Source organism: Labrus mixtus, chromosome 7, assembly GCF_963584025.1.
Source record: "Labrus mixtus chromosome 7, fLabMix1.1, whole genome shotgun sequence".
NCBI lineage: Eukaryota > Metazoa > Chordata > Actinopteri > Labriformes > Labridae > Labrus > Labrus mixtus.
The window spans coordinates 4739021-4752828 of NC_083618.1; the positions used below are offsets into that span (position 1 = coordinate 4739021).

At 41.3% G+C, this 13808-nt stretch overlaps 1 protein-coding gene across 34 annotated transcripts in view; it reads left to right on the top strand.

Annotated features, from left to right (window-relative positions):
* The window catches only part of cast (calpastatin), a 40307-nt gene that overhangs the window by 23576 nt on the left and 2923 nt on the right, over positions 1–13808 (top strand). For 8 of the 34 annotated variants that reach the window (XM_061042255.1, XM_061042251.1, XM_061042260.1 and 5 more), the window contains 32 exons: positions 1372–1515; positions 1849–1959; positions 2792–2923; positions 3538–3684; positions 4030–4074; positions 4158–4259; positions 4383–4463; positions 4783–4821; positions 5676–5762; positions 5941–6012; positions 6104–6181; positions 6367–6516; positions 6619–6723; positions 6815–6931; positions 7040–7132; positions 7270–7368; positions 8388–8474; positions 8576–8680; positions 8799–8915; positions 9019–9096; positions 9946–10059; positions 10341–10400; positions 10559–10663; positions 10868–10984; positions 11913–12026; positions 12159–12266; positions 12359–12463; positions 12564–12656; positions 13046–13090; positions 13214–13342; positions 13525–13569; positions 13697–13774. In XM_061042255.1, the coding sequence (XP_060898238.1) occupies positions 1372–1515; positions 1849–1959; positions 2792–2923; positions 3538–3684; positions 4030–4074; positions 4158–4259; positions 4383–4463; positions 4783–4821; positions 5676–5762; positions 5941–6012; positions 6104–6181; positions 6367–6516; positions 6619–6723; positions 6815–6931; positions 7040–7132; positions 7270–7368; positions 8388–8474; positions 8576–8680; positions 8799–8915; positions 9019–9096; positions 9946–10059; positions 10341–10400; positions 10559–10663; positions 10868–10984; positions 11913–12026; positions 12159–12266; positions 12359–12463; positions 12564–12656; positions 13046–13090; positions 13214–13342; positions 13525–13569; positions 13697–13774 (3102 nt within the window). The remainder of the gene's footprint in view (positions 1–1371; positions 1516–1848; positions 1960–2791; positions 2924–3537; positions 3685–4029; positions 4075–4157; positions 4260–4382; positions 4464–4782; positions 4822–5675; positions 5763–5940; positions 6013–6103; positions 6182–6366; positions 6517–6618; positions 6724–6814; positions 6932–7039; positions 7133–7269; positions 7369–8387; positions 8475–8575; positions 8681–8798; positions 8916–9018; positions 9097–9945; positions 10060–10340; positions 10401–10558; positions 10664–10867; positions 10985–11912; positions 12027–12158; positions 12267–12358; positions 12464–12563; positions 12657–13045; positions 13091–13213; positions 13343–13524; positions 13570–13696; positions 13775–13808) is intronic. The other 26 variants (XM_061042281.1, XM_061042278.1, XM_061042282.1 and 23 more) reach the window with 14 other exon arrangements.

Here is a 13808-nt window from a genome sequence, read left to right on the forward strand (position 1 = left end):
GCTTTAACATGAGCTGTTTTAGTACCTGGCTTGTAGAGAAAAGGCTTTGGTTTGGATATTTGAACTAGGTGTTACAGTATTTAAAATAGTGACTAACACAATGTAATCTAAGGGAATTATGTCTTTTAAAATATGCTGTTTATAGACCAGACTTGATACTAAGTCGTTAACCTTCAGCTGTGTGTAACTCCTGTTAGCAGCTGACCTTACTGCCACTTTTTATACCTCCCTATAGAGGGGTACAGCTGCTCATGTTTCAGGGCAGTGTATACGACTATATAGACTGTGTATTATAACCGAGGACATTTAAAGAGCTCTCTTTACCTTTACCTACATAGTTCAAATATCGCTCTTCCATTTAGGTTTAAAACTCGAAAGGGACAATCCTAAGCAGTTATAGACAGGACAGCTGCTTAACAAGTAGCTAGTTCAGCTACATTTTCAATGTAGCATGGTGAAGGAGTTGCTGTCTATTTTTACAAAAAAGAAAAACGGGTGGAACTGGTTTAGTCCAGTGGGTAGAGTAGGCACCCCATGTATCGTCCTCGTCACATTGGCCGCAGGTTTGACTCCAAGTCTCGACCCTTTGATGCATGTCTACCCAACTCTGGTTTCTCCACATTTCCTGTCTCTATTCAGCTGTCCTATCACATAAAGGCAAGAAGGTCCAAATGATTATTTATCTTCTTTTGTTGCTGTAGCTTAGCTTTCATACTACATTCCTCTTGGGGTTAGCTTCAGTCTAGTGTCACCACATTAAGTGCAAAGGCACTGATAGCTTAGCTCACAACACTTAACAAGTACCTTGTGTTTATTCCATGTAACTGCTGGTGGTTAATTCTGCAAGTTAAAGGTTGCGGCCCTGATTTGTTGGAATGGCCTACTGCATATTTCTCAAAGTTGAGAAGACACATGCATTTGTGTTTTAGAGGAAGTCATTTGACCTGACACCACCAGATATGCTTAGTGTGGAAGGACACATGGATCATACTCCGAAACCACAAAGTCCTACATTTGTACCATGAGGCTTTTGTGTGTATGAGTAACCAGTAATGAAGTGATAAACTCTCATTTTAAACAACTGGGATGAATAAAGTAACTATTTTTCTCTTATTCAAGAAATGCATCTCAACCATCATTTCTTTTAATGCTATCAGTTATGAAATGTCTTTGTTAGAAATTTTCGCAAGCCCAAGTCAAAATAAACCTGATGATGTCACAATGATGTCAACAAAGTCATTTTTCCACCACTTTATGTGTTCTCTTCATTTTCTCATGAAACAAGTACATATGGAACTACTGCAAAAAAATATATACAGCAAGCATCCAGAGATAAAATATGGTCAACTTTTCACACCTGATGCGTTGCAGAAGGCTTCGTCAGGAACTGCCATGGCATCAAAACCTGGTCCGGTTACCACAGCAACTGGCCCAGTCGCAGGAAGTGGTATCAAAGGAGGAGGAAGTGCTTCCATTGGGACAGCAGGAAAAGAGGCACCTAAAGCCAAAGCGGAGGTAGACAGAGTCTGGATGCTTCATTAAAAGTGGAGGGGGCTTTTGGCTGTTTTGGACTGAAGTGACATGAATTACTGCTTCTTCTTCACACGTTGGGCAGCTCTTGTCTCCTCTTCTTCACCGGCTTCATCTTCTTTTATTTAGCAACACCTTTGTGTGAATTGTCACCCTGATTCAGTCACTTGACCTTTTTCATGCATCAGGAGCTGAGCACTTGTTGTACCACCTTTCATAAAGCTCTCATATCTTCAAGCTTTGGGGGCGAACTTTGGTGCTGACTTCATGAATAACACTCTTATGACTTTCTTTAAACACATGCTCCTTGGTTTGTAGACTAACACCACGCCAGCAGGTGCTACTGTTATTGACATGTCGTCAACTGAGGCTACTATTGTTGACATGACATCAGCTGGGGTGAGGGGCGGTCCTACGGAGATGTCCCAGGTAATGATGTCATAATGATGACCGTGCTGATCTGCGCATTTTCTGTTTATTACACTACTGCTGACCATTATCCCGACATCTTGGATTATTTTGCAGTTCTTGAGTATTTGATCAGTGTTAGTTTTCACTGAGGTTGTGTTCCTGTCAGGTTGTCATGTCATGTGAACAGAGACTGAAGTTAAAAAAAAGGTTTCTTGTGGGCTGTGCCACGAGGTTTAGTCAACTCCAACATCTAGAAATTGTGCGTCAGCTGCTTTCAGCTTTCGTAAAGAAACTGCCAAATTCACATGCTGGTTCCATAACATCCATGTTCGCTTAATGCACTACATTGTTGCAGACATTTACCTATGGTTTATTAAAGGTTAAAGCTAGTTAACACAATTCTAAGCAGCTGACTCTCATATTCAGGGCTTGGCAAATACACCTAAGATTTTAAACAATCTCTACTCACTGCAGTTTCTAACAAATTTCAAATATCTGAAACTGCCTTGGAGAGGCAGGAATTCATTTATTTTGTTTGAAAAAGGTCAGTAGTACTGTAAAGTTTACAAAGTTTGGTTCAAATGTACTAAGAAGTACAAGCATTGAACCAAACACACTGATCAATGGTCAGATTAGTTTCATGGTACCCAATTGGTTAATCATGTTTGTGGCAGATCTGACCAGAGATCACTGACTGTACATTTCTCCTTGCACTGTTTTTTTTTTTAATTTTTTTTACTAACACTGGTAAATAGTGGTCCACATCTATTGTCTAAATGTTTAAGGGCTTTACACATTCTGGTAATTGATCCTTGTGTTCATAAGCATTCCTTTGAAAACACATTTGTAGACTGCACCTGTGTCCCAAGTCAAAGCCGCTGCTGCAGTTCCTTATCCTGCTGCTGGAGCAGCTGGAGTCGCTGGCTTGACGGCATCCACTGCTGTGACCAAACCTAAAGAGTCACCCAAAGGCACAGCCAAGGTAGAACCAAGGGCTAAAGAGTTCCTCAGAATTTTTCTTTTCATAACTCCCTCCACTCCCTGAATTGGGGGTATTGTTCAGGGCTCTCTTTCTATCTTCTCTGTGTTGCAGTTTTATCAGGTTTTGTTTTCTTTCCTTGTCTGAGGATGACCGAGTACTTCCCTTGGGAGTTTCTTAAAGAACAACTCACTGCTTTGGCCTTCTCTTTTCTATGACCAGTGGGGATGTATAAAGGACTTTTGTTCTCCGTGCTGTGGCCCTTCACCAAGCATGCTTGTGCTTGTTATTGTAACAGTGCACACCTGTCCACTTGCAACACCTCAAACACATCTGACATCTGAGTCAGCCAGGGGAAACAAATGGGAAGGAGTTGTCTTAAAGTGTGTTGGTTTGTCTTCTTGTGCTGGTTTCTTTGCGCGGCACCTTCTGACACTTTGACTGTCTTCCAGTTGGTCATGCTTTTTTTTTCCTGTAGTTTTTTTTTTTTTTTTACCATGGTGGTGTCTTTTCATTCATTATTTGGGTATATTTCTGTTTTTGTTCATGTAAAACACAAGATTATAACACCTGCCATGTACCTGGGCTATAATAGATTTCAAATGATTGTATTTTAGAGTGCAACTGCAATCACAACTCTCGCAGCTGATTTGCCCAAAGTTGATCCTGCTAAAACATCAAAGCCTGCAGCAGCAGCCACGACTGCAGCTAGATATGGCTCTGGGCAGGCAAAGAAGGAAGAAGCTAAACCGACTCAGACACAGGTAGACGATAATGAAACCTAAGGGTGGAGGCTGTGTGATACTTACATCCTCTATGTAAATAGTAATGGATGTGTTGTGTTGGATATTTGTATGGTGTTCTGGATGAATAGATCAATACTGTGCCATCAGGACCTGGTGAGATTTCTTTATTGGTGTCAGACTTTGGGGAAATGTCTAAAGCATATTATCAAATGTCACATTTTAAGTCTTCCTGAACATGAGTAACAAAGACTGGTACGGCTTGGTTTGAGTTGATCAAGTCATAATCAATCTCAGTCATACTAATAATGTCCATGTGCTGAATGTGGTGGAGGTGTGTGCACTGATTCTAGCTCTGTGTTTCAGGTTCAGGTGGAGGTTCCTCCAAAAGCAGCGTCAGGAGCCAAAGAGGTAAAGACTTACTAAAGCAGTATGAGTTAGCTTAGGTTAGCATGTTGCTTGCTCTGGAGTGCTGATTACTGTTGCATGTGCAGGCACCTGCAGTGGATCCATTCGATGCCCTTGCCAGCATACTACCATCAGCTGATCCAGTCGTCCCCAAACAGCCCGTTTACACAGGGCCAGAGGTCAAAGAGGTACAGCATAGTCACTGTGTGCTATCGTCTCTGAGTGTGTTTGTTAAACCTAGCTACTAATGATCGGACTGAGCTGCAGCATGGAGCGGGTTTGAGTAACCTTGTTCGTTGCATGTGTCACAGCATGATGTCATCTCAACGGAGGGTGTGAGAGTGGGAGAAAGAGACGACACGCTTCCACCAGGGTACAGACTGGAAGATATGGTCAGTTCTACCCAGCATCCCCCTCTCCATTACTGTTACTTTTTCAGTAGGATGTAATGTAATAAAGTGTCATCTTTCATCGCAAAACAAGTCTCCATTCACTTCCAGTGTGCTGTGGCACAGATGAATAGGACTGAGTATCAACTGCATGTGTTTATTAGAATCAACTGACTGATGTGTCTTAAGCATTAAATCAGAAGAGAACCAGGAGCTTGCATCAAAAGTTGTGGCACTACACAACAGGGGATTCATTGTCATCTTGGTGAACTGAGTCTTTGAGGCTCTATTAGTTTAATTCCTGTTTTGTTTTTTCTTCTAGGCTCCACCTCCTGCAGGTTGGAAACCCAAGGATGTTCCGGTAAGTGAACAATTCTGCTCATTTTCACTCTGACAAGGTGCAAAGAAAGCCTATAAACTTAAAAAAACAACTCTTTGTGAACATTTTGAAACGTGTGTAAGCACATGAATAAACTCACATTACACACAGATTCAGGAAGACGTGTTTCCACTTTATAATCTGGTGGTTCCTCTAGAGTGGGGAATGTTGCATTACAGTGGGATTACTGGTGGGAGTTGTCTCAGGGTCCACCTTCCCTTTTTTTTTTTCTCTTAAGCTCTTGGCCTTCATCCGATCAAACCCAACACTCACATAAATATGAACGTACAACTACATAGACACACGCACACAAAAGTGTAGTCACACTCTTTGATATCCACCCAGATTCAGGTTGCTGTTTACTCACCCTCAACACACCCACACTTGCATCACAGACAACTGTCGACTCCCACTTTGTCATCTTGTCTTGCAAGAAGCTCTGATTCTGTGTCTCACGATCCCATTCCACCCAGATACCTTTCCTCCGGTGTGAGTTTTCAGTCTGATCGTCATTTTTGCTAAATCTAAGCAGTTAAATGTTTGGAACATGTATTTTACGAGGGGTTATTTTGAATTAATTTGTCTTCATGGAATGTGAAGGGAGTGTCTGTACTTTTCCTCCGCTGTTGGTATATGCAGTCTGGTTTGCATTATTTTGCCTTTTTGTTTGCTTTTGACTTGGGAGGACATGCCCTCTAGTGGAGGATCATGTTGCTGCTATGAAAAAGAGTTCTCAAAGGGTTCTGATCAGTTTATTGTTAGCTTTTAAATGTCTGATCGTGTGAGATGTTGTGTTGTTTCCTGGTGATGATGCCTGCTCTGTTTTGTCCTTTCAGAAACCTCTGAGCACAGACGAAGCCCTGGAATCCCTTACAGCAGGATTCATGTCCTCATCTGCACCAGCAGCACCCAAGAAGCAAGAGGTCAGTCTTCAAGCATGTAGCACTCAGTTAGGGCTCAATCTGCCGCTTTTATACTCCGACAAAAGTCCATTCTGTTGGAGACATATGAATGGATGATTCAGTGTTGTATGAAATTTAAAGCCTAGAATTTGATATTTTAGTAAATCCTCATCTTGTGTTTTATTTTTGATTCATAAAGAAAAAGGACTCTGTTGAAAGCATCAGTGCTGCCTCTGCTGGCCCAGCTAACTTTGCACCAGCTCCTGTGAAGGTAAGACGAATACTTTAAAGGCTGTCATTATGATGGCATCCGACTAAACAAGGTAAAAGTATTGTTGCTTCATGTCTTGTTTCTGTCACAGAAACCTCAACCCCCTGCAGCTGCTCCCTCCACCGATAAAAAGATGCAGAAAGTGTCAGATGATTTCTCCTTCTCTGCGGTACAACAATCTTACACCCTCTTTGTCTTTCCTTTTGGCTGCTCAGATCTTTGTCTTACAATTTACAGAAACACTTTGCTGAAAACATTATGTACCAAAGTGCTCTGCAATTTTCAGATGAGAATGTTTTATTTTTACTTTGTGAAGCTACTTGAAGATAAAAGTTGTGTCTTTTTCTGTTGTAGAAAGCAGCTCCCACTGTGGCTGTTGGTGGTAGTATGGCTAGTCCTGCTGAGAAAAAGGCCAAGATAGAGACTCCGGTAGCGGTATCGTGTGATTTCTCTCTGGAGAGTGGACTGGATGCCAAAGCAACGAGCAGGCCCAAGACTGATGATGTGAGATCTACTAGTCCAACCCGCTCTTGTTTATATTTCTGAAGTAAAAGACTATGCCACAGGTTAGTGGATTATACATGATTTCTCCTGTCTTCTGCCCAGGCTGCTCCCATGTCTCTGGATGCTCTCAGTGCTCTTGTCGACACATTGCCAGCTGACGCACCCAAACCTGAACTCCCCGAGGTCAGACCAGAGGACATCGTCTTGGTAGGAGCAAAATCTGCCATATTCTCTTGTTGAGTGCCGATGAATCTCTTCCATTCTGAAAAAAAAAAAAAAATCACTTCTCTCCTTACAGGAGGACAAACACAAGAAGGAGAAGGGTGTGTTTGTAGGAGAGAGGGATGACTCCATTCATCCAAACTACAGGTTCAACAATGAGAAGCTCAAAAACCTGCCTGCTCAGAAACCCCAGGTGAGATGAAATCTGTAAGGCTTTTACGAATAAAAATGTGGACTTAACACTAACTGCATGATATTGATTGATCTCCCTCCTCCCCTCTCCGCCCCCTCCCCCCTGCAGCCCACCATGGCCACCAATGAGGCTCTGGACATTTTGTCTGGAGACTTTGTGGACTCCTCAGCAGCTCCTACGGTCAAAGCTCCTCCTCCTCAGGTACATCGTAGTTTTGACACTGCTAATAAAATGCAAACATATATATATATATATATATATATATTTAAATAATAAAACCACAGTTGTGCTTGCATATATAACATTTCTTGAATTGTCATTCTTGATGGTGGTTGTAGAAAGCCCCTCCAGCTCCTGCTCGCCCTGCTGATAAAAAAGGAAGGATGGATAAGGATGATTTCTCTTTGGAGGCTGGACTGACTGCTTCAACTGCTAAGGTAGAGAAAGCTAACACTCCGCTAATGTTGCCTATTCTTAGGTCAGAAGCACACCTATGTTACTTTACTATTAAAAGATAATGGTATGTTTTAAAATGAAGACAACAAAAAAAAAGTAGTTTTTCTCCACTTACCTGACTTGATTATACTTTAAAGATGACATCACTTCTTTCCAGAGTAAAAAACTGGGACATATCATACACTGACTGCTACAGTCTGTTTAATTCAAGCATGACAATATTATGAATCTGATGTCATGAGGATAGAATATCCAAATTTTTTTTGCAAATGATGGAAGGAATGGTCATCTGGGCTCATTGTCTTCAGAATTGCACTTCTTCTTATCCAAATGTGAACAGTAACAGAAACAGCATGCCGGTCTGCCAAAAGAAAACTAGTAAGGTTAGGTATAATGATATTCAGTCACTTGAATTGTGAAGTGACCTCTGCAATTTAAATTTATGACATAAATGCTAAAATTAGCATGCTAACATCCTCACAGCCGCTATTTCCACACGTTGATGTTAAGCAGGCAACATTTTAACCAAACATAGTTTAAACCATCCTGGTTACACTTTAAACATGCCTAGTTATATAATTTATTTCAAGTTTATTTAACCAGGAAAACCTTAATGAGATTAAGTATCTCATTAGTATGGAGTCCTGGCCAAAGCAAGCAGCAGCACAGTTCAAACGTTCCGGACATAAAACACAGATCAACATGTCCTGAGCCACAGAGAAAAGTCTTTATTCAAGCATTAAGCACAGACAACGACGAAGTCTAGATAAGACCTAACTTGTGATTCTTGTACTGCTCACTCCAGGTCTTCTTTTGGACATGAAAATATCTGAAATAAACAGATTCAATAATAGTAGTAGCTTTGGGTTATATCATCCAAATAATAACATCAGCAGGAGGGATCAAAAGATTTGAGAAAACTGTATTATACCAATTTTGATCACGTTTTTAAGCGCCACCTTTAACTCAAGTAAGACAACATTCTGTGTTTGTTGTACAGAAAGTTGAATCCTGTGCAGTTCCTCCTGTCGATGTGAAAGCTGCAGCCAGAAAGGATGCCACTGATGGAAAGTTAAAGACCGACCAGGTGAGCCAATTTGAAGAGTTTTATGTCCTCTGCTTTTCTTGCCCCCTTGTTGTTTCTCCTGTGAGACATTTAATTATTGAAATCTCCTGTTCTCTTCCCAGGCTGCTCCTATGTCTCTGGATGCTCTCAGTGCTCTGGTAGACACGTTGCCTGCAGACGCACCAAAACCTGAACTCCCCGAGGTCAGACCAGAGGACATCGTCTCGGTAGGAACACTCGCAGCTTCGTTTACAGCTTTTCATTGCAGACACACTCGTGCTGTTGGAATATGAACACCACTGTGATTCAGTATCTCACACGCTCATTTCTGTTTTTTTTTAACAGGAGGACAAACACAAGAAGGAGAAAGGTGTTTTTGTAGGGGAGAGGGAGGACTCCATTCATCCAAACTACAGGTTTAACCAGGCGGAACTGGAAAAGCTGCCTGCTCCCAAACCTGAGGTGAGACTGGGCAAAATAATTTTGAGGCTCTTTTTATCTTTCAGTTTGTTTAGCTATGACCAATGATGTAAACGTACAATAAACACTCTCATTTCTCCTGCAGCCCACCATGGGTACGGGCGAGGCTCTGGACATTTTGCTTGGCGACTTTGCGACCCCCTCAGCAGCTCCTTCTGTCCAGGTGAAATGCTATTGCATATATGAAACATTAAGTTTTAAAATCTAGGTTGAAAAATGTCTTTTAACTGTTAGACTTTTTGTTAGGTGAAATTTCTGATACACATAAATATCCTTGATATCAGGACACTTGAACTGTGTGTTATCTACAGATAAATAATATCTGCTGACAAACTGAAACAGCAGTTTGTGACGTCTTGTGTTCTACTTATTTAATAACTATGCACATATTTAGTATTTAAGCATCAGCAAGTTTTTTGTGTCCATGTCTTTTACTTTCTTTCCCGTCATACAGATTATATAAGTGTTATGAAAATCATAGTACATTAAGTTAAACACTCTATTCTCTTCCTTTTTGATTCTTTTTTCCCCCTTGTTGAACATTTTTTAAACATAAATATTTTTTAAGTTGTCTTTCTTGATGACAGTTGGACGAGCGTATTGATACCACTTTTGTTTTTCTGCTTCAAACTGAAGCATGAGTAGAGCCAGGAGCAGCAGTAAGCATAACATTAAAAAAATGTATCCATGGAAAATGCTAACTCAGCGCTATCCAAAGTGAACTATTTCCCTACCGGCAGGTTTGAGGCTTACTTATTAACACACAACACTAGTGTTTTTCAAGTGGTTCCAAGACTTTTGGCTCAGATAAGCAAATGTCACCTTGCTTCATGCTTAGCACAAATAAATGGGCTTACAGGTGATCTTCTAGTCTAACTTCTGTTGAGAAACCATGTCATTGTATTTTCACTCTGTTCTAATTCACCTTGAAGCCTTTTTCAAATGTAAGACGGTACATAAAAGCTCGTCTTGTCTACTTGTATGAGTGAAAGTTGATGTCTTTGTTCAACAGTGTAAAGTGGAGGATGTGTCCGCTCTGGATGTCCTCTCTGGAGATTTTGTAGCTCCAACTAAAGCATCAGGAGTCCAGGCTCCCATCCCTCCATCTGTTAAGAAGACACAAGAGGTAAAGCTGTTGTTTCACGTGTGTGTGTGTGTGTGTGTGTGTGTGTGTGTGTGTGTGTGTGTGTGTGTGTGTGTGTGTGTGTGTGTGTGTGTGTGTGTGTGTGTGTGTGTGTGTGTGTGTGTGTGTGTGTGTGTGTGTGTGTGTGTGTGTGTGTGTGATTACATTTCTATTGAACATAATGGGGTTTTTTAGCATGTGTATAATACAGTAAATACATTTGTAATTTTGGCTGTGTATCTCTATTCATGCATTTTCAACTGTATGTCCCTGTGTATTTGCAGAAAATGGTTCATCAACAGGAGAAACTTGTCCTCCAACCTAAACAAGCAAAACCTGATAAGGTAAACATGAGTATACAAAATGACCTGTAGAGCATATTTAACACCTGTTTCCTTTGACCTTCTTTCCACTTGTAAGACATTTTTCAAGACTATCTGAGGTTTATTTCTAAAACTATATTGGTGAAATAATACAAGAACATCTCCCCTCCTCTCCCCAGGCTGACCCTATGTCTCTGGATGCTCTAAGTGCTCTTGGTAGCTCGCTGCCAGCTGACAAACCCAAACCTGAACTCCCCAAAGTCCGCCCTGAAGACATGGTCTTGGTATGTTACACACACACACACACACACACAATCACAAAACACACAGCAAACAAACATTGTTCTTCTTTTGCCAAATCAAATATTGTAGTGAACTGGGTCAGCACAATTCCCCCCTTTGTGATTCTGATGTGTGTTGGTATGTTGTGTGTTGTAACCCTAGCAATGATGTTCCTACCTTCCTTTTCTTCCTTCCTCACTTCACAGGAGGACAAACACAAGAAGGAGAAAGGTGTGCTTGTGGGGGAGAGGGAGGACTCCATTCACCCAGACTACAGGTTTAACAAGGCAGAACTGAAAAAGCTGCCTGCTGCCAAACCTGAGGTGAGACTGGGACACATTCAGAATCAGAATTAGCTTTATTGGACAGGTATGTTTACAGATACAAGGAATTTGACTCTAGTAAACGGTGCTCTCTATGAACAAACATTATATATTACATATTTTACAATTAAAGTACATGTTCAAGCCTACCTAAGACAGTAGTACAGAGATAAGGAGTGCAAAGAATGCTGAAGTTAACATGATAATAATTATGTAATAATCTAAGAAAGGGGTTAGTTTACAAGAGGTAGATAGTATTTACAGCATTTACATTGAAGCAGTGTGCATAGGTTGAGATTAACAGAAACATCCCCTGAGGTGAAGTCGTTTGTGTTGAGGGAGAAGAGCAGTGGGGAGAGAACACACCCCTGGGGGGCACCATTGCTTTTAGCCCGCCTCACATGCAGCGCTCGGACTAATAAGCCGTGCACCTGCTGTCAGTTAGAAAGTCGGTGGCTCAACACCAGTGTCTGTTACGACTCCATGACCGTACAGGCTGATGGTCCTGCAGTCTTCTAGTCCTGTGATAGAGGGTTTCTTCGGGGAGTGGGATCATGGTGTAGCATTTGAAGCAGGAGGGCACTTCACACAGTTCCAGAGTTCTGTTGAAGATCTGGGTGATGATTGTGGACAGTTGATCAGCACAGAATCTCAACTCTCGTTGGCTAAAAGGCTGTGTTTAGCTTGTCAGTGCAGCTCTGTTTTTCTACCCCTGATCTCCTCTCATGTCAGATCAACTTGATGACTAAGTTTATAGTTTCTCTATAAGTTGAATAAAACACTGGAGTTCATCATCAGTGATCACTTTTTGACATTTTATTAAACATCCTTCACATAAATCTTAACCATATTTCATATAAAACAGGGTCCATTAGGGGGGGAAAAGTCAGATTTTGTCAACATTTTACCTCCTCTCTTCCTCCTGCAGCCCACCATGGGTACGGGCGAGGCTCTGGACATTTTGCTTGGCGACTTTGCGACCCCCTCAGCAGCTCCTGCTGTCCAGGCTCCTGTTGTCACTCCCTCAGCTCCTCCTGCACAGGTACACTCCAGATCCATCACTGCCTACTGTAGCTTTCAATGACACATGCCCAGATATACTGCATTGGAAAAGAGACACAATTATAATGGAACCTAAGCATGATTAATGATCTTTATGCTTTCACTTCCTTAGCCCTCTGCAGACTTTGCTCTGGATGCATTGGCGGGAGACTTTGTCACCCCCACTGCTGCTAAAGCTGTGAAGTCTGCGGTTTGTGTTCCCACAGAAACAGACCCACAGGTAAACACACAACTACAACATACGTTAAGCAAATAAACCCATTTTATACACATGCCACTACATTGACTATCCATCTTCCTTTGTGCATACAGCTGCTAGCCGGAGTAGACAATGCCATGGATGCTCTGTCAGACACCTTGAAGGATATCCAACCTGCCCCCATGCCCGCTCCAGTTCCTGTCAAAGACATTGTTGATGTAATCACTTCATTCTTTTGGTTACATTTTCAATTTCCGAGTGCTCATAGAAAAAGTTCACCAGTCACTATAGCTGTCTTGATGTGCCTGGCTGTTACAGGAGAAAAAGGCTGTTGAAGAGAAGCTGATTAAGATGGGAGAGAGAGATGACACGCTGCCGCCAGAGTATAGACCCACCGAGGAAGATCTGAAGGTAAGCTGAGATCTTTATCTGTGTGTTCATTTCTTTAACATTATAATATCCAACAAACAAGGACGCTTACCCTGTATACAAATATATATATGATTTGAATAGATGAATGGACTGTGATTTCCATTGAAGTATCCCTCTTTTAAAGTGGATGTAACACTTCATTTCTGATTTCAAGTTTTGGTAGGAAGGTTCTTTAAGCTCAACTCACAAGTGCTGGTGCATTTTTTTGTGAGAGATTTTAATGGATCTTGTCATTTTTGTTTCAATAAGACTATTTCGTGCAACAACAAAAAAAAACGTGACACATATTGTGGGGACATGGTCGTTTACACTATTCCTGTAACAATCATTTTACTGTGTGTCTAATTTTGTTCAATTTAATTTGCAAGAAAATGGCGGAAGATAAGGCAAAGGCAGCTGCAGCACCCAAGAAGGTAAAGATGCAAACATACACACACAGTCTCACACAATATACAGTATGTGTGAGCATTGTCAAATAATGTACTGTAATATGTGCAACGTGCAGAAAGTATAATATGTCACCCTCTGCTCTGTAGAGCACTATGGATGATAAAACAGCCCTGGACCTGCTGGCCGGTGACTTCACTCCTATGGTTCAGCCCATGGAACTTTGTCATCTTCCTAAAGCTGAACCAGCAATGTCCAAACCTCCAGATCGCTTTGAGGTAACACAGAAATGAAATGAAAACGAATATCCTTAAGCTAAAAAAAAAAATCCAGTCATTGTTAATACATTCAGTACTGCCTATTCTCCTCCTGCTATGACAGGTGCATTTTTTTTGTGAGAGATTTTAATGGATCTTATCCTTTTACTGTGTGTCTAATTTTGTTCAATTTAATTTGCAAGAAAATGGCGGAAGATAAGGCAAAGGCAGCTGCAGCACCCGTGGAGGTAAAGATGCAAACAGTCTCACACAATATATCTGTGAGCATTGTCAAATAATGTACTGAAATATGTGCAACGTGCAGAAAGTATAACATGTCACCCTCTGCTCTGTGACTTCACTCCTGTGGTTCAGATCGTGGAACCGTTTCTTTGTTATTATCCTCGAGCTGAAACAATAATGGCACCTCCTATGCCTCCAGTGCTCATAGAGGTAACACAGAAATGAAATGAAAACGAATATCCTT